The following is a 25,204-nucleotide window of genomic DNA, read 5'->3' as shown; positions in this document are numbered from 1 at the left end:
CCAAGGCACGGCGTTCATGTCACGGACGGTCCGCGAACTATACGAATTATTGGGCATTAAATCGATTCGCACCAGCGTCTACCACCCACAAACAGATGGTCTGGTGGAACGTTTTAATCGCACGTTGAAGACCATGATTCGTAAGTTCGTTCACGAGGACGCAAAAAATTGGGATAAGTGGCTAGAACCTCTGTTGTTTGCTGTACGCGAGGTCCCGCAAGCCTCCACGGGGTTTTCCCCCTTCGAGCTTCTCTATGGGCGCCAGCCTCGGGGGGTGCTGGATGTCCTTAGAGAGGCTTGGGAGGACGGACCTTCCGCGGCGAAAAATGAAATTCAGTATGTCCTGGACCTGAGAACAAAACTCCACATGTTGGGGTGGCTATCAATAGAGAATTTGTTACAGGCCCAGGACAGACAAAGGCAGCTGTACAACAGGGGAGCTAGCAGTGATTGGGCGAGCCCGATAGTTTTGGTTCCAAAGCCTGACGGCTCGGTCCGGTTCTGTGTAGACTACAGAAAGGTGAACGCGGTGTCAAAATTTGATGCGTACCCAATGCCGAGGATTGACGAACTGCTTGATCGGCTAGGAACCGCTCGCTTTTATTCGACACTGGACTTAACAAAGGGCTATTGGCAGATCCCCTTGTCTCCAATGTCTAAAGAAAAAACTGCTTTCACCACGCCGTTCGGATTACACCAATTCTTCACCCTTCCTTTTGGCTTGTTTGGGGCGCCCGCAACCTTCCAGCGTCTGATGGACAGAATTCTCCAGCCGCATGCTGCATATGCCGCTGCGTACTTGGATGATATCATCATCTACAGTACAGACTGGCAGCGACATATGCAGCATTTGCGGGTTGTCCTGAAGTCGCTGAGAAGAGCGGGGCTCACGGCAAACCCTAAGAAATGTGCAATTGGGCGGGTGGAAGCAAGATATCTGGGCTTCCACTTGGGTCATGGACAGGTGCGTCCCCAAATTGATAAGACAGCAGCGATTGCAACCTGTCCAAGGCCCAAGACCAAAAAGGAGGTTAGACAGTTCCTGGGGCTAGCGGGATATTACAGAAGGTTTGTGCCTAACTATTCGGACCTCGCTAGCCCGCTGACTGATTTAACTAAAAAGAAAGTACCAGATACGGTCCAGTGGACGGAGCGGTTTCAGCAGGCTTTCACCCAGATAAAGGCTGCTCTGTGTGGTGGGCCGCTCTTACAAGCTCCTAATTTTTCTCTCCCTTTTTCCCTACAGACCGACGCCTCGGACAGGGGCGTGGGCGCAGTCCTGTCTCAGGAGGTGTAGGGGGAGGAGCGGCCGGTGCTGTACATCAGTCGTAAGCTCTCTAAGAGAGAGACGATGTACAGCACCATAGAGAAGGAGTGTTTGGCCATCAGATGGGCTAGTAGCTAGTAGGAGTAAGTAGGTCAAGTGCAGATCACTAACACCTGTGTCTGTTTGCAGTAATTGGCGTGGAGAGACAGCATTTACACCCCAGCAGTACAGAGAGAGAGAGAGAGAGACCTGGACTGGGACTTTGCGTGCACAGCAGAGAAACTGAGAAAGAAAGTTAAATAGAGAAGGAGCGATCCATATCGTGGAGAAACTGAGTTTTGCACACACACACACACACGTGTGACTGTTATTTGTTTTTGAACAAGACTGAATAAAGAGAGCGAGTCCCAGTCAAAGCCGACCCCGTCTTCTTCCTTCACACCCCCACGAACATTCGTTACATTTCGAATTTCAATTTTTAATTTATAATACAACACATAACATATCAAATGTTTAAACTGAGAAAATGTATACTTTTAAGGGAAAAATAAGTTGATTTAAAAATTCATGGCTTTAACACATCTCAAAAAAGTTGGGACAAGGCCATGTTTATCACTGTATGGCATTTCCTCTTTTTTATAATGTCTCCACGTCTGGGAAATGAAGAGACAAGTTACTCAAGTTTAGGAATAGGAATGTTGTCCCATTCTTGTCTAAAGCCCCTTTCACTCTGCGATTCCAGCAAATACACGGATAATGCGACCCGGCATTTGTTCCCGGGCCGCTAGATTTGGCCCAATCACACTGCCAGCGAAATACCGTAATATGTGCGCTTTCACACACAACACTTAACGGTCCCATAACGAGTTGACACGTGACATCCTGATGTGACGTATAACGGCGAGCGATCTCAGCTTCAGCGCGGATAGTAAGGAGCTCCGTGGTCTCGACTTGTGTCCAGTTTGCGCACATTTCTGCTTATTTAGTTTTAGTTTCTTTTGTATACGAACACTCTCTGCGTTTAAAACACAGACTAGCTCTTCTGGCACTGCAGGGTTGTATTATTGAAAAAACAAGCTCTAGGAGTCGCACGATAACTACGTACACGTTGCGGCATTAGTTTCGGCTTTTGTTCACACAGCGCTCGTCCCCGGTCGAATACCGCAATATTACTAGGTCCCCGACCCGGGTCGAATTCGGTAATCAATTCCGGGACGTGGTTGCTTTGCGTGGTCTGACAATAAACACACAGAAAGAAAGAAATTCGGTGCTTTTACTTCCAACATGTTCTCATTCATGGCTGTTTTGTTTCATTCATGTGAAGTTACGTCTTTATTGTGACATAACGGATTACCTGACGACTCTGTCAGTGAGTCGTCTCTACAGTGCCAAGTTTAAACTATATAATATCATCTCATAACATCTTATTTGTGCATATCTCAATTGTGCATTAATTTTATGTCAAACAAAGTTTATTAATTAAGGGATGCAGGTTATTTTACCTTTAAACACTGTTGTTGACTCATCTCCCCTCAGACAGTCCGTTAATGGCGCGCTTGTATGCAATTCTCAAAACGTCCACAAGATGGCGCCATTTATCGGGAAATCTGATATTACAAAACCGATACCCGATTATGGGAAAATGCTTAAATATCAGGAAAAATATCGGGAATCTGATATATCGGTCGATCACTAGAATTAAATTATGTATATATTATAACTATATGCTGGCATAAAAACAGAAACGATAAACAAAAGCACGTGGTGTCACAGGCAGTGTTCTTCAGAGTGCACCTGGAAAGACAGCCATGGATGACACTCGTCTCATCGTGGAGGTTGAGAAGCACACAGTTCTCTATGATCCACACAATTTGCTTTATAAAGACTTGCAAGCGAATGAAAAGCATAGGAGGAAGTTGGTGAGCTTGAGCGGCTCTTGGTGCTGATGGTAAGTCATTTTAAAGTGTTTTTGACAATCTTTCGTTGTCTCACGAACGAACAACTAAATATGGATAGGTAAATAGAATATACACATTAATATAGCACACATACAGTATAGACATGTAGATAAACTATGATGTGCGTTATTTTGTCATTTAAAAAAAAACGTTTTTAGATAATTTGTTAATTTAGCCTACAATAAATCATTAAGAAGTTTCCTCTTAGTTATTACAGTCATTTATGAATTATCTTTAAGAGGTTTATGATGGGTAATGCATGTTAATTTGATGCCTATCCAATATTTCAAGACAATTTCCTGAAGTTTCTCTTTTTAGCAGTGTGCTTTTCATGGACATATAGTGCGATGGCCTTTCTTCTATCAAAAACTCGCACTAAACGAAATAAAAAAAACATCAGAAACAAGTGAAATTATTTTTAAAAAATAAAATTAGCTTCATGATAAATCTTTGCTTTATTTCCATTTCAAATACATTAAAGAGAAATGCAAACTTATCCATTATAGAGTACTCTGTACACAACTGCGCGTGACAAACGCTGCCTGTGTGAAAGCAAAAAGTGCGCGCGCTGCTACTGCTTTACACACGCGCTGCTTCGGCGCTGCCTACGCCCTGCTTACGCGTGCAGTGTGAAGCCGGCGTTAGGTGTTCTTTGTCGCATCTTCCTCTTTATGATGCGCCAAATGTTTTCTATGGGTGAAATATCTGGACTGCAGGCTGGCCATTTGAGTACCCGGATCCTTCTTCTACGCAGCCATGATGTTGTAATTGATGCAGTATACCTGTCCCAACTTTTTTGGAATGTGTGGCTCTCATGAAATTCAAAATGAGCCAATATTTGGCATGACATTTCAAAATGTCTAACTTTCAACATTTGATACGTTATCTATATTCTATTGTGAATAAAATATAAGTTTATGAGATTTGTAAACTACTGCATTCCTTTTTATTCACAATTTGCACAGTGTTCCAACTTTTTTGGAATCAGGTTTGTTTATATATCCTAAATAAATTCATTATCAAAGCCTTAAAGGTCCCATGGCATGACATTTTAATGTTATGAGGTTTTTCAAAATTAATACCAGTTTCCCTAGCCTGAATATTGTCCCCAAGAGGCTAGAAATGTTGATCAATGTAAACCGAGTTCTGGCTGTCTTTCTCTGCCTTTGAGAAACTGAGAGCTCAGACGAGCTGATCTTGAATTCTCCTGTTATGACGTCATACCAGGAAAGGTTACCTCCCCTTCCTCTGCTTTGCCCGCCCAAAGAATTAGTAGAGAATGGATTCAGTTTATCAGTGGATGTCAGCAGCACAGGCTTTACCATATGGATTCAACAGCACCGCCACAAACAGTGAGTAACAGTGTTCATTAATCCCTGATCTGGGATCAGTGATGTGTAGATAATCATTCAAGTTCACACAGACGTTCTTTCTAAATCGCTTAATACTGTCAGTCTGGCCGTCTTCGTGCATCAGTAAATCAAGCCAGTGACTAAAACAATCAACTTCACATCTTTTCTGTTAGCAGCATAAAACAAATCTGTTATTTAAATGATTAAACCACAGACAGCGATCAAAGAACACTCTTTATAATGTTCAGATCTGTCAATCACATATAACAGAAGCTCTCAACAGAAGCTCTTACTGTATTCTTGTCGATATCGTGTTTCTTTGCGGTGTTAGCTGCGGTGAAAGAATTTTGTGAAAGAAATAACATTGCAAAGTTCATTTGTGTTTATTCAGAGTTCTTAGATACAAACAAATTAAATTTGCCCACGCACAGCGCTCTCAACAACTCGGTACTATAACACTTCCTCAGCAATCTTTCCTCAGCTCTCCCTGTCTCTGCCTGGACTGGCAGTAGTGATGTGTGACTGATAAGTGACTCGGGACTACAGAGTTGTCTCAGAGAGTGATTCAGTCATTTTGTGTTGACCGCAACATATGGGTTCTGAATCTCTGAGTCTTTCGATCTTCTGTCAGTAACGGAAACAGAAAAGATTAGTTCTTTTGAGTCTCGGGTTTGAGTCTTTCGTTCGTCCTGTCAGTCCTATAGAGTCTATGCTGTCAGTAACGGAAACAGAAAAGATTAGTTATTTCAAATTCGGCCGGTTTCGAGTCTTTCGTTCTTTCTGTCAGTCCCATAGAGTATGCAGTATATATGCTATATTATATATTATAAATATATATAAATATATATTCCTTTTCTCTGAGCCAATCAGAATCATTCACCTTGCAGTAATGACGTGGATAGACCTTAATAACAGCATAACTGTTGAGAAATGGTATGTACGAGAGACAGGGCGAGAGGGAGTGCGGGCTACGAACTCCTTGTGAGACTTGAAGAGACTTGAAGCTGGCTTTTGCTGATAAGACTGCAAACTATTCTTCACTAAATTTCTTCTTCATGACTGGTCTTGAGTCTTAGGTCGTTTTCACACCTGAAAGTCCGCACCAAGGTCCGAACCAAAGTTTGTGTTTGGACATTTGGTTCTTTTTGGTTTGCTTTCACATTGCAGTTATGTCAGTGCACCAAAGAACTTTACATCACGCACTGGCGTCCTGTCGTCATCATCTATGTGGGCTGCATCTTAACATTGATTGGTTTGTTAGCGGACGAGCGTCTGACGTCAGTGTGTTGTCAATTCAGCGGGTAACTTTGACAAGAATGAATGAACAGACGCATATCGTTGCCAAATACTCTTAATATTATGGGATTACTATCTGCAGCACCAACTATACTGGAGGCAAATTCACCAAATGAACGTCGTCGTTGTGCAAACATTTTATCGGCGCCAACAGGAAAGGGGGAGCTCCTAGAAGATATGCTTTTTAGCCAAACAATGTATTTTATTTTATAGTTATGTTTAAATATTATAATGTTATTTTTAAATTTCATCTAGGCTATATTGATTATGAAACGTGCACAGATGTGCAATATATGTCAAAGACATCGAGTCAGAAATAATTTTGACCACTTCATTAAGATTTGTTTTGTAGAAAGCTTTGTATTTTGTATCTAAATTTTAATAAATGTTTTAATAAATAATTTGCCTGAATTTAATAAATAAGCTTAAATAAATAATATAGCAGACATCCTGTAACGGAGCGATCATTTGCGTTGCACATGAACTGGAGCGGTCTCATAAATAAACCGAAACTCAGCATACAGGCTACTTCTCACAGACATTAGAAATATATATATATTTGTATATTTGTATATATATATATATATATATATATATATATATATATATAGAGAGAGAGAGAGAGAGAGAGTCAAGCAGAGCACGCTGTTCACGCGAGCTGACTGAGCGGTTCTGTTTAAAATGCTCCGCGCTCCATCACTGCATGTGCTGTGAGTTTAATCTGTGTTTTTTCACTAATCCTACACCAGAACTTCCTGTAAATGGTCTGATAGTCCGAACTATACAGAAAATGCTTTCACACAAGAAACGAACCGAACCTTTGTTCAGTTTGGTCCGGACCGAGACTACCTCTTTTCGTCGGACCAAATTTCGTCTGTTTGGTCCGGACCATGGTCCGAGGGAGGTTTCACACCTGTAATTTTGGTTCATACCAAACTGAAAAGTCCGAAAATCCGGACCAAACAAGGTAAGTGTGAAAGCACCCTTAGACTGTTACCTCTAACAGAACAGTATTCAATGCTTCAGTGTGATTTCACGATAAGTGTCCATATTTTATTCTAATCCAGTTTTTTCAATAATCTTTTATAGTAAGAGGTTGTGTTAAAAAGTCCACATTAATGTGTTAACTTTAGTAACCCATTTGTGTGTGTAAATTTGCCCCCAAACTCGTCAAATCCTTACGCTTGCCCATTTTTCCTGCTTCTAACACAACTTTGAGGACAAAATGTTCACTTGCTGCCTAATATATCCCACCCACTAACAGGAGCTGTGATGAAGAGATAATCAGTTTTATATAAATATAAATGAATAAATACCTGATTATATTAAATAACTGCTAGATGTATTGTTTTATAAGCATGCTATATGTTTTTTCTATAGTCTGATAAATTCCGCTTTAAGAACGGTCACATCACACCGTAACATTGATTAGTCCTCCGAAACTGAAATAAAATAGATGTTTTATGTTCTGTAAACAGCCAACTCTTCTCCGTTCGGCTGATATTGTTGCTTCTGTCTACAAAATATATTGTCTTCGAAAAACGTTCGTCTTTTTTAGTCACGTCCGTAACGCATGTGTATTTGCCTCATCTAAATATAAAACATGTTTATGTGCTGATATTTTAGTTTTATTTGTTTATTTTCGAACATGAGAGAAATAAAAATACAATAATGTTCAGACATTATTAAAAGAAACAAATAAAGGTGAAAGATAAAAAAATTAATTAATTCTATCTCATGAACGAAAAAGGAGTAGGATGAAGTAAAACTTATATACTTCTACCCCTTTAATTATTATTTTTCTTTAAATAACATGCATATGCCTACGCCTACTCATACACATATATACATCAACACATATACATACTCATGTACACATTTGTATTTATACATACATAGACCCATTTTGCTGATATGAAGTCAGGACTACTCAACTATTTTCGTGGGTTTATAAAAATATGAACAGATGATACAAGTCTGGTGAGTAAACTAGAAAAACAACTAGCCAATGGTGATTCTCTTGCCCAGGTGTGTGTGGAGGGTTGATCATGGCCATTTCAGCAGTGACTCGCAGAACAAGACAGTGGATTCAGTCAATTAAAAGAGTTCGTCATTCCTGAAACTTTGCAGAATACGTGGAAAAGCATGATCAAAACCTTTCTTCAAATTGGGAATGTAGTTTATACGACAAAGCGAGCAGTGTAGCCGTTATGGTGCGATCAACAGAAACTCCCTCTATAATCAATAACGGCACAGCAAACTCTTATTTACATCGTGCATAAGCTTTGCTTGTTATAATGAGACAATCTGTGAGCGAGTAGACTTGACGAATGACACGTTTACTCCAGCCAGCAGGATTGACGACATTCAAAAAATCAACTCATTTCTGTAGAGCTGGATAATGATCATCTGAATAAAGATCGGAAAAATGAGTTGAGAATGAAACTTTGAGAATGAAACCAACCTGTTTGTTCCTCAGTTTCTTCATGTTTCAAACTGAACACATTTTCAATCTTCAGGTCTTCATTCTCCTCTTTAATAAACGCCATCTTTATAGTAGTGTCACGTGGATCTGTCACTTCTCCAGGAGTTTTTCTGTGTGTTTGTCCTGTTTAAGATAATTAACAGAAAGAGAAAGAGTGAGTCTCAATGAGCTCTAGTTCAGTATCAGCGCAGTCTTAGGGCGTTTTCACACCTGAAACTCCGCACCAATGTCCAAACCAAAGTTTGTGTTTTGATACATTGTGTCCGTTTGGTTAGTTCTGGTTTGCTTTCACATTGCAGTTATGGAAGCGCACTAAAGAACTGTACATGATGCACTGGCGTCCTGTCGTCATCATCTATGTGGGCTGCATCCTAACATTGATTGGTTTGTTAGCGGACGAGCGTCTGACGTCTGTGTTGTCAATTCAGCGGGTAACTTTGACAAGAATGAATGAACAGACGCATATCGTTGCCAATACTGTTTTTGTTTGCAATTACAGAGGTCAAAGTTTCCCGTAGTTTTTCACCAGGTTTGCACACACTGCAGGAGGGATTTTGTCCCACTCCTCCACACAGATATTCTCTAGATCAGTCAGGTCTCTGGCCTGTTGCTGAGAAACATGGAGTTTGAGCTCCTTCCGAAGATTCTCTATTGGGTTTAGGTCTGGAGACTGGCTAGGCCAAGCCAGAACCTTGATATGCTTCTTATAGAGCCACTCCTTGGTTATCCTGGCTGTGTGGTTTGGGTCATTGTCATGTTGGAAGTGTTAGGAGTTGACAGTTTTGATCCATAGACCAGATATGCGCAATGAAGACCAGAAATCAGGATGTTCAATCATCGGAGAGAATTTTACTGAAAAATAATTTGCAGTTTCATCGGTAGAGTCAGCTTCAGAGTCTCTCAGGGGGGTGGCAGGCCAAACTCTACCTTACACAAAATTACCACACCAATTATACCAATTTCAGGGGCACGATTTACATCATTACGGACACGTGGAATATTACTGATTGGCATTAAGTCTAAACAATGTGTCATGCAAGCATAGATAGGAGATGTTGTTGTTGTTAATCAGGATGTATACATCAGACAATAGTGTTGACTTCAGGGGGAGTCCTAGAAAGACGCCAAGAGGTCTAGGGTGTGAGAAAAAGTGGTCCAATCCAGTCAGATGACCTGCACAGAACATGTAACACACACACACAAGACTCTAGGGCACATCTCTCCTCCAAGGTTAGTGCGTCCTGTGAGCTTATTAATAGGACAAGATATCAACACCACATGACAAACACATCTCCAGAAAGAAAAGCATGACTAATATCATCTACCTCATTCTATAAAGAAATATAAAGACAAAAATGTACTTCTTTCAATGCCAAAAAAATCACACTATATAAATGGGAAGAAATTGGGAGATTGGGGAATTGGGAGACTCAAATCCTCCCACCCCTTCCTGTCCTGGGGTTACTAACAACAGGCAGGTTCACCTCTTGGAAGTTCTAACTTTCTCTCCAAGGCCCTGTTGGTCAGGACCCAGAGATAGAGGTCAGGCTATCTATGTCAGGGCACATAGATAGGGGTCAGACTGTCTTTGTCAGACCGTCTCTGGAAAGCAGATTAGACACCATACACAAGACATAGAGTCTAAATCATATTAAATAATAGTTAAATGTATTAATGATCACATAAAATTGATTGTCAATAATTATTCATTTTGAAAGAGTAATAACTGATTATTTAATTCATGTGGTTCTTAAAAATCACTCAAAAGGTTAAGATGCATATGATGACGAGGCAAGGGTGTCGGCCCACTCCCCTTCAGAAGACCCAGCCTCGACCCATCTTCAATGCTCTAAATGAGGGAAGGAGTTTGTTCCCCAAAATCTCGCAATACAAGGTCCCGGTCATCCTCTCCTTCGCCCTGTCCCATGTGCAGAAAAACACCCCCAAAGCATGATGCTACCACCCCCATGCTTCACATCCCTACGGATGGTGTTCTTGGGATGGTACTCATCATTCTTCTTCCTCCAAACACGTTTAGTTGAATTACGAAAAAAAGTTCTATTTTGGTCTCATCTGACCACACGACTTTCTCCCATGACTCCTCTGGATCATCCAAATGGTCCTTGGCAAACTTAAGATGGGCCTGGACATGTAATGGTTTAAGCAGGGGAACCTTCCATGCCATGCATGATTTCAAATCATGCCGTCTTAGTGTATTAGCAACAGTATCCTTGGAAACGGTGGTCCCAGCTCTTTTCAGGTCATTGATCAGCTCCTTCCGTGTAGTTCTGGGCGGATTTCTCGCCATTCTTAGGATCATTGAGACCCCACGAAGTGAGATCTTGCATGGAGCCCCAGTCTGAGGGAGATTGACAGTCATGTTTAACTTCTTCCATTTTCTAATGCTTGCTCCAACAGTGGACATTTTTTCACCAAGGTGCTTGGCAATTTCCCCGTAGCCCTTTCCAGCCTTGTGGAGGTGTACAATTTTGTCTCTAGTGTCTTTGGACAGCTCTTTGGTCTAGGCCATGTTAGTAGTTGGATCCCATTCCTTGAACCACATCACTATAGTCAATTAAGTCCAGTACCAACCTAATATTATCATGAATTGACCTTCCACCCAGAAACCGTGATTATGTTTCACAAATTATACACAAATCCGCCGTAAACTTTATGGGTGCCGCCATCTTGCCTGCAGCCATTACTGCATGCCTGCGAAGTGCGTGACGATGTGACACTTGCCGGTGTCCTCTAATGACATTTTAATGAAAGCGGATTCTGCACATTAAATAAATTGTCTGGTGAAAGGGAACATTGGGTAGATGATGTCAGGCAGTGGCCAAAACTTACAGATAAAGGTCATTTATTGACAAGAGGATGTATAATGTAAAAATGTGTCGCAGCCAAATGTAATGTAATTGAGACAGCAATAACACAAACACTGTCATTACTAGCTGTGTTGCTAATATTAGGGCCCTGATTTCCGCGATCACAGAATTGTTTTACACAAACACGTTTTAAGAACATGAAAGAATAAATAATGTTCCTGAAGTAACAAACAGTTATGAGGACTTATGCTGCACTTAGAGCAGCGCGCTGCAGTAATGCACCACGCGCTGTAAATGATTAAGGATCAGATGAACGTAAAGAAAACCACTTAAAGACAGAAAATTATTTAAACATACGTGCCCATTAAAAAGGGACTTTAAGTCACAATTACACAAATTTAACTTGTAGTTTTCTCTATTGTTACTGACATATTATGGTACGAGTTCACTGCCTGTGAAAACCTCACAACACCTGTGATTTATACTCAAGCGGCTGATCTGTGATGGTAGATGCAGTATCTGGCCAATCCATCCGGAACTCATGCCCTGTAGTTTCGGTTCTGACGCTCATTGCATGCCAGATGATTAATAAAATAATATTGAATACCTGTAGGGACATGTATTCTATTGCTACAACTGGTCGTGGCTATTTACAGTCTTGTTCAAAATAATAGCAGTACAATGTGACTAACCAGAATAATCAAGGTTTTTCATATATTTATTATTGCTACGTGGCAAACAAGTTACCAGTAGGTTCAGTAGATTCTCAGAAAACAAATGAGACCCAGCATTCATGATATGCACGCTCTTAAAGGGTCATGAAACCCCCCTGCTGCAGCGGTGTTTTTTCACACCTTCGATTTGAAAAAGCTTGTTAAAAGGGGAGTGGTCGACTGTGAAAAGGTGGGATGGTATTGTGTGGAAAGAGGGAATGTTTGCATAAATAGGGGAGTGTCAGTAGGTGCATTAAGATTAGCGATACCAACAGCAGCAGTTACAGCGGTTCTGAGACGGTGATGTTCTTGGTTCACGTTGGCATTGTTTACCACAGTGAGATTAAATGAGGGATGAGTACAGCGAATGAGAGAGCTATGAGTGGCATGCAGCAGAGATCGCAAATCATTCAGCTCTTTAAACCAGCATAATTCAGTGAGAAATGAAAACAAATGTTATTCTGCATGACGAAATATTTTGCAAACGTGATAAAACTATATTTGTCCAAATATGCACGCTGTTTGGCAAGATGAACAACGCGCCGACGTGATAAGAGAACGTGAACCACCCAACATGCGATGAGATAGAGATGTGTAATTCTAGATCGGGGTAAAAGCGAAGGTGTTTGAGGCTTCATAGTCTCGACCGCGCATCTGAAGCAGAGCGACGCGCGCTGGGTTGCCGTGACGATCCGCGCTGTCTATCACTCGGCAGCTAAATCTATATTTGTCCAAATATGCAGCACGCTGTTTCACTAAGAGCCCGAACACATGCGGTTTAGTGCATGGCTGTGACGACAAATAAAACGGAGAGGACGTGGCTTTTGTTCAATAGCCTACAGATTACAGATTGGTTATTTGGCACTCCTGACATAGATAGTCAACGCTTGCAGGTTCGGCGTGCGATTGCTCAAGTTAATTTTACTTTACCGAGTCTTTGTAGCAAAGGCTTCCACAGACGGCGCCGGTTACAGCTCGCTCGCCGCCCTTTACGTTACTTCGTTTCAGCACAACGCCCAGCTTTCCTCCGTGACTTTTCCGCACGCTGCTTCCAAAACTTCCCCACCATATCTCTACAATAATGATGTAAGACGAGCCTGACATAAGTGACTGTCTCATGCATATTAACTAAATTATCTTGTATGCATACTACAGCGCAGGGATTGGACTGAATGAGCTTTATGTCATGAATATATATCGAGAATCGCTCGGAGCGGTCGACGTCAGCATGTGCCCAGCTGCCCATACTTGGGTCGAAAAGGCCGCGCCGACGTCAGCATTTGTGACGTTGCTCCGACTAAGCTTTTCAAACCGGAAGACAGAAATCGCTCTGAAAAATGCAAAAATAACTATTTTCACATATGAATACCATTAATAAGTACCCTTAGTGTTTTCAATGATGTGCAGCCTATACATATCTGTTTACATCTCAAAAAAAGTGTTTTGGGGTTTCATGACCCTTTAAGGCTGTGCAATTGGGCAATTAGTTGAAAGGGGTGTGTTCAAAAAAATAGCAGTGTCTACCTTTGACTGTACCTTCCTCTTACAAGAGTCAACCGTTAAACACAGTTGTGAACCTTATTACTGCCGATGTCTCCCTGCCAGTCTATGCCCTCCTCGACTCCGGATCCGCTGGGAACTTCATCTCCGGCACCCTCTGCCGTCAGCTCCGCCTCCAGACGACTCGCACTCCTTCCACCTACCAGGTTGAATCGATAACTGGCAAGCCCCTCAGTCGGCGGAAAGTCGATCTCATCGCCGGGCCCCTACAGCTCCAAACCGACATTCTTCATGTTGAAGAGATACATCTGCTGGTTCTGGAGGATTCCACCGCTGACGTGATCCTAGGGCGCCCATGGCTGGAGCAGCATAACCCTGTCATCTCCTGGAAGTCCGGTGAGGTCCTAAAGTGGGGCGATCAATGCTTCTCCAGCTGTCTGTCTGCACTGCCTGTTCCTCCCATGTCATCTACCAGGAAGATTCCCGTCTGTGCTACTTCCATCAAGAGCCCCATCAAGCAGCAATTAGTTAAGATTCCATCCTGCTACGCCCCCTTTAGTGACGTGTTCTGCCCTCACCGGGCATCCAAGCTGCCTCCCCATCGGCATGGGACTGCGCCATCGATCTGCTTCTGGGTGAGCCAGTGCCCAAGGGGAAAATCTATCCCCGCCGGAGGAGAAGGCCATGGAAGACTCCATCCGGGAGGCACTCGACCAGGGCTATATCTGACCATCGACATCACCTGCTGCATCGAGCTTCTTCTTTGTGGCCAAGAAGGAGAGAGGATTGCGGCTCTGCATTGACTACAGAGCACTCAACAAGATAACTGTCAAATTCCGTTATCCCCTTCCTCTCGTCCCAACAGCACTGGAACATCGCCGTGGTGCCACTGTGTTCACCAAGTTGGACCTCCGCAGCACCTATAACCTCATCCGATTACGTGAGGGGGACGAGTGGAAGGCAGCTTTCGTGATCCCTACTGGCCACTACGAGTACCTCGTCATGCTCTACGGACTCGCCAACACCCCCTTCGTTTTCCAGGATTTTATCCACGAGGTGCTCTGGGAGTTTCTCCACAAGCCGGTTCTGGTATATATAGATGACATCCTGATCTACTCCCGGAGCCTGGCCGAACATCGCCACCACGTTGCGGAGGTCCTGCAACGCCTGAGGGAATTCCAGCTCTTCTTCAAAGCCGAGAAGTGTTCCTTCCACCAGCCCTCAGTGCAGTTCCTTGGCTATAACATCGACCGCAGTGGCATCCGGATGGACGAGGGGAAGGTGGAAGCCATCAGAACCTGGCCACTCCCCTCCACAATCAAAGAACTCCAACGTTTCCTGGGCTTTGCAAATTTCTACCGCCGTTTCATTCAGAATTACAGCATCATCTCCGGTCCACTTACCCACCTCCTGCGCAGCAAGCCCAAGTCTCTGTCCTGGACCCCTGCGGCCACACAAGCCTTTGAAGACCTCAAGGATGCCTTCTGTACCACTCCCCTCCTGGTGCATCCTGATCCCAATCTACCCTTCGTCTTAGAAGTCGACGCCTCCACCACCGGAGCGGGAGCGGTCCTCTTCCAACAGCAGGGGACGCCCAGCCGCCTCCATCCATGTGCCTTCTTCTCCTCGCTATCAAACTCGCCCTGGAAGAGTGGAGGCATTGGCTGGAGGGAGCTAAACATCCATTCCTGGTTCTAACCGACCACAAGAACCTCGAGTACCTAAGAGACGCCAAGAGACTAAACCCGCACCAGGCCAGGTGGGCACTCCTCTTCACGAGGTTCAACTTTCAGATCTCCTAACACCCTGGGTCCAAGAATGTGAAGGCAGACGCCCTCTCTCGCCTTCATGCCCCTAAAGAGTCCCCTGAGAAATCTGAGCCAGTCCTACCAGATAAGATCTTCGTGAACCCCATCGCCTGGTCTGAAGAGACCCTTCCCTCCTCCAATGCCGCCGCTCCGCCAGGTTACCCATCAGGTCATCAATACATCCCATGGGCACAGCGCACACCCCTTATTCACTCCGCTCACTCATCACTGGACACTGGCCACCCAGGGATCTATTAAACCCTCTCGCTGCTACGAGACCGCTTCTGCTGGCCCAACATGGCAGAAGACATCAGAAGAACACCGCTGCCCGTTCCCAATCGCCCATGGTCACACCTAGGAGTAGATTTCATAACAGATCTGCCTGCGTCTGACGGCTTCACTTGCATCCTGGTGGTAGTAGATAGATTCTCCAAGTCCTGTCGGCTCATCCCCCTGAAAGGTCTGCCCACGGCCCTAGAAACAGCAGAAATAATGTTTAATGTGATTTTCAGATACTATGGAATCCCAGAGAATATCGTGTCAGACCGAGGCCCACAATTCATTTCCCGGGTATGGAAAGCCTTCCTGTCCCTCCTAGGTGTGACCGTAAGTCTCTCGTCTGGATACCACCCGCAGACGAACGGGCAGACGGAACGGAAGATCCAGGAGATCGGAAGGTTCCTCCGTACCTTCTGTCACAGCCACCAGTACTCCTGGAACCAGTTCCTAGGATGGACTGAGTACGCCCAGAACTTGCGACAACCCCCCACTGGACTCACGCCCTTCCAGTGCGTGCTGGGATACCAGCCCCCCTTGGTCCCATGGTCGGGGGAACCATCTGATGTCCCAGCGGTCGATTACTGGTTCCGGAAGAGCGAGAGGGTCTGGGACTACGCGCATCATCTCCAACGAGCTCTCCGCAGACGTAAGATGACAGCTGGCCTTCGTCGAGCTACCACTCCCATCTTGCATCCGGGACAGAAGGTCTGGCTGTCCACACGAGACATCCGCTTACGTCTGCCCTGCAAAAAGCTCAGTCCCAGACACGCCAGGCTCCCACGTCACAGACAACCCACGATCACTCTCACCTGAATATTAACCACGCATACCTGCAACCCATCATCACCCCATCACTCACAGTATAAGAGTCACGCACACAAACACTGTTGGCCGGTCTCGTTTGCACAAGGTACTAACCTGCTCTGCTTACCTTAGGACTCCCTCGAAGTGTATTCCCTGTCTCCAAGTCTGCTTCCTAGTCTCCAGCATTCTCCAGTGTCCGGTGTGTGTGTGTTCCGTGTTCTCCTTCGTTCCCTCCTGAGTCTACCCAAGTCCATCAGAAGTTCACCGAAGAAGCCCAGTCACCGTCACTACATTCACTCTGTCACTGTTTACTCTACTGGTGTCCATACAATAAACCCCGCTAACCATCTCTTGTCTCCGCCTGTCTGTACCCGTAACAATTTCATCATAAACACATAACTCAGAAACTAACTTTGTTTACTACTACTGTTTAGTTGCTTACAGATTGCTTACTCGAGCCTTATACAGGGTTCGTACACCTTTCCAAATTCAATTCAAATTCAAGCACCTTTTAAGCACTTTCAAGGTCCATTTTAAAAATTTTTCCAGCAACTAACACCTGTAAATTAAATACCAATATACCACACGCTGTAAATTAAATACCAATATATTGTCAAAATTATTATTTAGTGTTATCATCACATTAAAAAGATAATAATGCTATAAACAGCCAAAATTGTGTTTCGTAAAGCAGAAGGATCAGATATTTAACCAAATCATAAGTTTTATTTATTTTAAATGTATCACTGTCTAAGTAGACTTTGCTTACTATCTAACCTGCCTTTGGGGTAATTGTAAAAACAATTACCCTAAACAAAATCACTCGACGGGTTCACTTAACTTTCAATTCATTTACTGAAAATTTTAAAAATGCAAACATTCTTCTTTGAGGTAGACAGTCAATAAGATTCAGCTCATTGACCTTTTCTATTTTTAATTAATTTCTTTTTTGTGTGTATGTCTATTAAAAGTCCAGGCAATCAAATATTTCTTCTGAAGAGATCACAAATAAATCAGGTAGGCCTAAGTCTAACTGTAATCAGGTGAGACAATGAATAAAAAAAAAAAATAATGTTCCTGTTACTCATTCTTCCTGAACTGTTTATGACTGCATTTACGTTAATACACAACCAGAAGAACATTGTGACACTTTTGTGTGTATTTGACCAGTAAAAAGCTGGGAAAAGGAGCTATTTTGGTATTTACTTGTATGTCAGAGGTTGGCTTTATTACGGTATGTGCGCGAAATCTGAGGGAATTTGTAGAATTATGTGCAATCCCGTGCGAAATCCAGATCGATCACACACTAACACACTGTCATAAAGAAAAATCCAGCAGAACTCGTCGGCACGGTAGTGTTCAGAGGGTTAAAGAGTGTAAAGAGTACTGATGGGCACTGAATCCACACCTTCAGTATCAATGATCCTTCCTCTCCAAACCACAGTCCTCAACTCTATGGCACCCAATGAGGAAGACAGTCCAACTGTGAGAGAAATCAAGGCTGCCATCACAGAAAACCTTAAAGGTGCACTATGTAGTATTTTTGCAGTAAAATATCCAAAAGACACCAGGCCAGTGTTATATATTTTGTTCAGTTGAGTACTTGCAATATCGCGAATGTTTCCAACTATTTGTAAATTGTGAGAAAATTGCTATTTTAAGCAATGACCCGGGACGTTTCAGCATAGTGTTTGAGGGAGTCGCCTGTCAATTGCGTCATATCTGCGTTACCCTCATTTTCCAGTTTTATTTGGCAGAAGCACTTTTCTCTTAGCAGTATGAACAACTGTCACAGCAGCCACTGAGCAAACGCACAGAGTAACGTGCGTTCAAATTTCATTTTAAAAGCACTAAAATGTATGATAAACAGAGTTGTATTACCTTATACTCATGACCGGAAATGCGTAAATAGTGCACGTGCCTGGCGACTGTGTCCCGTCCCGTCCCAATAAAAATCCCGGTGTTCGTGTAACAATCGTTCCAACGGCCGTGCTCAGCTCCACAATACTCGGTCCTGCCCTGCTTCACACTACAGTAACGTTAATAAACGTATCCACTAACATGATTTTTGCCCGAGTCCTATTTTCCACCAGCTGTGAGGTGAAGTCCACATGTCCCAAGATGCTGCGCTCAAACTTGGCGTCATCAAACTACACCTTTGTTTTGAATAGGCGACCTCTAGTGGACGAAAAGTTGCATAGTGCACCTTTAAGAACAGATACTCTGCTTGTCATGACTTCCTCAACAAATGCACAGTTCTTGATCTGAGGCTCAAGGCCCTTCCTCATGGGGATGATGCCTGTCGTGACAGAATCTACAACAACCTCATCAAAGAGATTGCAACCATGGAAGAACAGGTATTTTAACAAAGTGTTCATTTATGTAAAAATGTCTTCATTGTATAATTTGAAATACTTGCTGCTTTGAAACAATCTGCATTGTTAAAAAAGCTTATATATATATATATATATATATATATATATATATATATATATATATATATATATATATATAAAGATGACAGAGCCAGTAGTAGTTAATTAAAGTTTTGTCATTTTATTTTGCAGAGTGAGGAGGCCACAGCAAGAAGTTTATAGTAAGTGTGGCAAGCAGCGAGGCGAGGGACTATGAGAGCGGGCCGGTGACGAGTGCTAATGAGTGCCAGCTGCGCGCCACAACGGTCTCCTCTCACGGCCGAGTGACGGGAGCATAAAAGGAGAGGACCAGGCCAGGAATTTATGTAATGTTTTGTTTACATTTTTATTAAATAAATAAACAAAACGAAAGTAACACTGGTAGCATTCCAGGCCTGGTCCTCTCATCTTCCACGGTCGTCGCTCCTCCTTTTATGCTCCCGTCACTCGGCCGCGAGAGGAGACTGGTGTGGCGCGCAGTTGACACTCATTAGCACTCGTCACCGGCCCGCTCTCACGGTCCTCGCCTTGCTGCTTACCACAGTAATAAACAACCTGCAGTTTAATGTTTGCATTTCATTCCCTTACTGTACCGCCAAAAAGAACCGAACCGTGACTTTAAAATCGAAGTACATACCGAACCGTGATTTTCGCGTCCATGTAGCGTTACACCCCTACTACAGCGTGAACTCTCATGTGACTGTCAAGGTTTCTTTTATGTTTGAAACTCTTTCCACACTGTTGGCAGGTGTAAGGTTTCTCTCCAGTGTGAACTCTCATGTGAACTTTAAGGGTTCCTTTATCAGTGAAACTCTTTCCACACTGTTGGCAGGTGTAAGGTTTCTCTCCATTGTGAACTCTCATGTGCCTGTCGAGGCTTATTTTTTGTTTGAAACACTTTCCACACTGTTGGCAGGTGTAAGGTTTCTCTCCAGTGTGAACTCTAATGTGCCTGTCAAGGGTTCCTTTTTCACTGAAACTCTTTCCACACTGTTGGCAGGTGTGAGGTTTATCTCCAGTGTAAACTCTAATGTGCCTATCAAGGCTTATTTTATGTTTGAAACTCTTTCCACAGTGTTGGCAGATGTAAGGTTTCTCTCCAGTGTGAACTCTAATGTGCTTTTCAAGGGTTCCTTTTTCACTGAAACTCGTTCCACACTGTTGGCAGATGTAAGGCTTCTCTCCAGTGTGAACTCTCATGTGGACTTCAAGGTTTCTTTTATGTTTGAAACTCTTTCCACACTGTTGGCAGGTGTAAGGCTTCTCTTCAGTGTGAACTCTCATGTGGGCTATAAAGATTTTTTTTTCACTGAAACTCTTTCCACACTGTTGGCAGGTGTAAGGCTTCTCTCCAGTGTGAATTCTCATGTGGATTATAAGGCTCCCTTTTCCAGTGAAACTCTTTCCACACTGTTGGCAGGTGAAATATCTTTTATTTCCTGTCTTTTGAGCTCCTTTTTGTGAGGAAGTCATTTTAGCCTGTGTCGATTTTTCTCCAGTCATGAAATCATGTTTATCATAAAGGTCTTTCTCTTCTTCCCTTTCATTAAGTTCATGACTTTCCTCTTTCAATGCCATGTGATCTAGGGCAAAAACATACATAAAACAATTTAGACATTTAAAGCATCGGTAGCAGGGTATAAGGTAGTATGTTGTATAATCTATCCTATCCCAGGGATCAGGAATGGGCAACTTTGGTCCTGGAGGGCCACTGCCTTTCAGAGTTAAGCACGTTCTCCCATCTGTTTTCCCACATAGCCCACTCTGAAATGCCAACTGTCCCGTATTAGCCCAGACGTCCTGTATATTGGGCCTAAATGTCCTGTATGTGACTTTCCTTGAACCGTTTATTGTCTGCTATGCTGATCTAACAGCTGACTAAAGGGTTGTATACTCAAGTTCATTAAATGTAGACACACACAAAAAATAGAGCAATGCCGTCGTGATGCTCATGCGTTGTGGGACACTGTGTTTTCCCCAGGCATGTCTATGTCCAGTGAGATATAAACGCTTAGCAACGACAGTGTTTAGTTTGTTCTGCCAATCAGGTGTGTGTGAGTAAAACACCTTTAAATGTGTCAGGAACATCTGTTTGTGTTTGCATCTGGAGATTGTTCAGTTTTTCAGGATTCTTTGATGAATAGAAAAAAACAGAAAGATCTCTCTTAACACGTTTGATGCATTGTTGTGTTCAACTATTATTATTACTATTATTAAACTATTATTTTCTCATGGTATGAAATTATGACTCTTACACGATTACGACATTATAATATGGTGTTGTTATTATATTGTTTATCTCGTCTTCATAGGCATGCCAGCCTTGGTAATACATTTTTAACAAAGCTGCCGAGCACTTTACACAAAGGTGGACAATGAATTTTCCAAGATGACAGGTGGGAAAGACGACATGTTTAACAAGAAAAGGGAAAGGGAGATGATCTCAAAACAGACCATGTGTACCTGTCCAAAGTGCTTCAAATATCAAACTATATCATATTAAGCTGTGGTGATTATTTCTTTGAAATTTGAGTTCAATATTAGATTGATCTATTTGACCGTAGTTTTTACAGTACCTAACAGATATGAGTTGTATAATATTTGATGTATGTTGTTATTTAAAGTGTTTTCTATGATTAATGTTCTGAAATCAGGGATGCAAACACATTTATGCTCAAAAAATTGTGAGTGAATAATCGAAGCCCTCACCCCGTGGGAAATATCCAGAAACTTGACACCAACCCCTGCCATCCCCGGCCCACCCCTAAAGGCACATACAGTAAAATTAAATTCTGGAAATGTGTTGAGGTGGCAGATACCATAGACCAGTGGTCTTCGCTATTTTTTTCAGGAGAGCCACACTGCTGAAAGTGGCCCCTATTGATTTTGACCTACCAAAGTGTAAAAAGTTACATCCAATAGCATATCTGCTTATCAATCTGTCATCCCTGAACATACAATATGCAATGCAATAAATACAAAAGGCAGATAGATAGTGGGTATGCATGCATTGTATATTTTTAATGTAAACTCTCTTTTAATGCCTTTTTCTGCAGCCTAGAAATCTAGACGCACCCTAGCAGTAGCAAATCTAATCTGCCGCGAGTGTCGTCTAGCAACTCTCAATACCCTTCTGAGCTGTAAACGCCAAACTCTGGGCGGGCCAATCACATCGTGTCTAGAGTCGGTGGGCGGGGCTTAATATAATGACGGCCAAGTTGCGCTTGCGTGCTTTTAATAAACACAAAAACTGGCGAACGGCGGTCTTTCCAATCCGCTTTGACCGCGACTCTGGAAGACTTGGAGTTAAGCTTTTCTCTGAGAAAAGAACAGCACTGAAGTCATTTTTAAGAAGGGAAGATGTGTTCTGAGTTTTGCCGACCGGATACGGCTAAAGTTTAATCTTTCAACTAGCTCTGGTTGGTTGTAGCGCTATCCAATTGCGTGCACGTCGTGCAGAGGGAGTTTGAAAGACAACCGTTTATCCGCCCCTCGGATTGAGCTGTCAATGGTGAGATTCCAGACCAGACATCTTGATGTGGGTCTGGCTTGTCAGGCTACTTTTTCTGTGATTAATCACAAATAAATAAGGATAAAACAAAGACTGTATATTTGAAATATTTGTTCAACGGCATATTTCTATGAATATGAATGAAGGCCAGTATCAATGAAACAGATGTCTCTATGAAATATTTTCCCACCAATTTTAAACATTGATTATAGCCATTCAAGTTTACAGAGTAACTGAAAACTTTTTTACATTTATTAGGCTTTAAACTTAACAAGAATCCTCTCATAAACCCATGTCATATTAACCTATCCTTGCTGTCTCACAGGTACAAATAGGCTATGGAAATTGAACAAAGTTATCAAACAGTCCGCACTGCATAAATTATGAATTAAATATAGATTAATCCTTATTAAAGCTACAAAAGTTCTTTAGTCAAGAGCAGTGAGTGAATAACATTAATCACTGGCTGCTGTCGCTTTAAGATCTACCGCGCTGTCCCACGCACCCTTTTTTCCTCACAACTCTTAAGTTCGTTTAAGACGTTATTTGATATGTGAATACTCGACAAAACTGACATTTTGGCATAATTCTTTCTGTGTTATTATAGTTTTTCAAGCGCAAAAGAGAACTGGATTCTGGCACGCTGTCTGCTCATGATGCTGGCGCGTAACCCACGAATCCTAGTTGGCAAAGCACATCATATGCACGTGAAAAGTAATTTTACCGTATAAATCGCATGATAAATACAATTCATGTTCAGTATAGATACGAATTTCATGAGAACGTGTTCGGAGTTGAGAGCAGGAAAGACAGCTGGCAACTCCGCAGTGAGTCATGGACATAAGCAGAGCTAGTTTACATTTTCTAGTCTATATTTCCAACTTTTGTAATGCTGCTGTTTGGGGTATTTAAAAATACTTATTACAAATATTACAAATAACTTATTTGTAATAGAGCAGGCAATTTGAGTTTTTAATGGGTTACGTTATAGTTCTGCTTGTTTTGTTTAAATATATGTATCGATTGCATGATAATTTTTCAACGTATTATTTACTGCCATGCGAGCCGCAAATTAAGCTGGGCGAGCCGTGCAATGACACTGCCATCCCCCACCTCTTAAAAAACTTGTCGGATCTGCACAAGTCACACAAGTCACCCAAATTGACGTGAAAAAAGTGGGAGGCGCCGAAAAGCTCACTGTTTGCATCCCTGTGAAATGCTTATTTTTCTATTAACACTATGTTTTACAGTTAATTACGTGGTAAAACAATGAAAACAATGCTAAATAAACATGTGCACTGAAGGGGGATTTCTGAAATCCACTGCCGGTTTAATTATGTAATATACTTATGTAATAAAAAGTTGGGACTGTACAACTTGTGAATAAAAAAAAGAATTTAATGATGAGGAAGTTTCGAATTTCAATTTTTAATTCAGAATACAACACATAACATATCAAATGTTTAAACTGAGAAAATGTATACTTTTAAGGGAAAAATAAGTTCATTTTAAAATTCATGGCTTTAACACATCTCCAAAAAAAAAGTTGGGACAAGGCCATGTTTATCACTGTATGGCATTTCCTCTTTTTTATAACGTCTCCACGTCTGGGGACTGAAGAGAGAAGTTACTCAAGTTTAGAAATAGGAATGCTGTCCCATTCTTGTCTAATACAGGCTTCTAGTTGCTCAACTGTCTTAGGTCTTCTTTGTCGCATCTTCCTCTTTATGATGCGCCAAATGTTTTCTATGGGTGAAATATCTGGACTGCAGGCTGGCCATTTGAGTACCCGGATCCTTCTTCTACGCAGCCATGATGTTATAATGGATGCAGTATACCTGTCCCAACTTTTTTGGAATTTGTAGTTCTCATGAAATCCAAAATGAGCTAATATTTGGCATGACATTTCAAAATCTCTCACTTTCAACATTTGATACGTTATCTATATTCTATTGTGAATAAAATATAAGTTTATGAGATTTGTAAACTACTGCATTCCTTTTTTATTCACAATTTGTACAGTGTTCTAACTTTTTTGGAATCAGGTTTGTTTATATATCCTTAATAAATTCATTACCTTAAAGGTCCCATGGCATGAAATTTTAATTATGGGGTTTTTCAAAATTAATATCAGTTTCCCTAGCCTGAATGTTGTCCCCAAGAGGCTAGAAATGTTGATCAATGTAAACCGAGTTCTGGCTGTCTTTCTCTGCCTTTGAGAAAATGAGATCTTGAATTCTCCTGTTATGACGTCATACCAGGAAAGGTTACCTCCCCTTCCTCTGCTTTGCCCGCCCAAAGAATTAGTAGAGAATGGATTCAGTTTATCAGTGGATGTCAGCAGCACAGGCTTTACCATATGGATTCAACAGCACCGCCACAAACAGTGGGTAACAGTGTTCATTAATACCTGATCTGGGATCAGTGATGTGTAGATAATCATTCAAGTTCACACAGACTTTCTTTCTAAATCGCTTAATACTGTCAGTCTGGCCGTTTTCGTGCATCAGTAAATCAAGCCAGTGACTAAAACAATCAACTTCACATCGTTTCTGTTAGCAGCATAAAACAAATCTGTTATTTAAATGATTAAACCACAGACAGCAATCAAAGAACACTCTTTATAATGTTCAGATCTGTCAATCACATATAACAGAAGCTCTCAAAAGCTCTTACTGTATTCTTGTCGATATCGTGTTTCTTTGCGGTGTTAGCTAGGGATGTAACAATATTGACGATATCGCGCTTTCGCGATGGTAAACATGTCTCAATTTCGTCGTGGTTGGGTTACAATATTAAAAGGACAGATGTCGGTCAAAAAGCAAGAGGAATAAACACAGTCCTGCAGAACAAATCATTGTTAACTACATAGACCAAGATCGCTAGCGACCCGGATCTATATTTAACATGGATGGACCTCTACCTGTCATGATAATGTATAAAACTCCTGATGTTAGTTACACTTACAGAAGAATAAAATAAAACCTAT

The 25,204-nt window shown here is 42.1% G+C and overlaps 1 protein-coding gene across 1 annotated transcript in view; it reads right to left on the bottom strand.

The window, feature by feature from the left end:
• Window positions 1-25,204, bottom strand: part of LOC137089649 (zinc finger protein 850-like) — a 77,359-nt gene that overhangs the window by 6,919 nt on the left and 45,236 nt on the right. The window contains exons 6-13 of the mRNA XM_067453217.1: window positions 19,373-20,287; window positions 18,513-18,589; window positions 16,012-16,197; window positions 15,601-15,681; window positions 14,803-15,093; window positions 14,396-14,566; window positions 13,485-13,665; window positions 8,338-8,481 (exon numbers count right to left, since the gene is read on the bottom strand). Of these exons, the coding sequence (XP_067309318.1) occupies window positions 8,338-8,481; window positions 13,485-13,665; window positions 14,396-14,566; window positions 14,803-15,093; window positions 15,601-15,681; window positions 16,012-16,197; window positions 18,513-18,589; window positions 19,373-20,287 (2,046 nt within the window). The remainder of the gene's footprint in view (window positions 1-8,337; window positions 8,482-13,484; window positions 13,666-14,395; window positions 14,567-14,802; window positions 15,094-15,600; window positions 15,682-16,011; window positions 16,198-18,512; window positions 18,590-19,372; window positions 20,288-25,204) is intronic.

Source organism: Pseudorasbora parva, chromosome 2, assembly GCF_024679245.1.
Source record: "Pseudorasbora parva isolate DD20220531a chromosome 2, ASM2467924v1, whole genome shotgun sequence".
NCBI classification, from domain to species: Eukaryota; Metazoa; Chordata; class Actinopteri; order Cypriniformes; family Gobionidae; genus Pseudorasbora; species Pseudorasbora parva.
The sequence above is the reverse complement of the archived record's forward strand: the minus strand, read 5'-3'. Positions and strand labels throughout refer to the sequence as shown.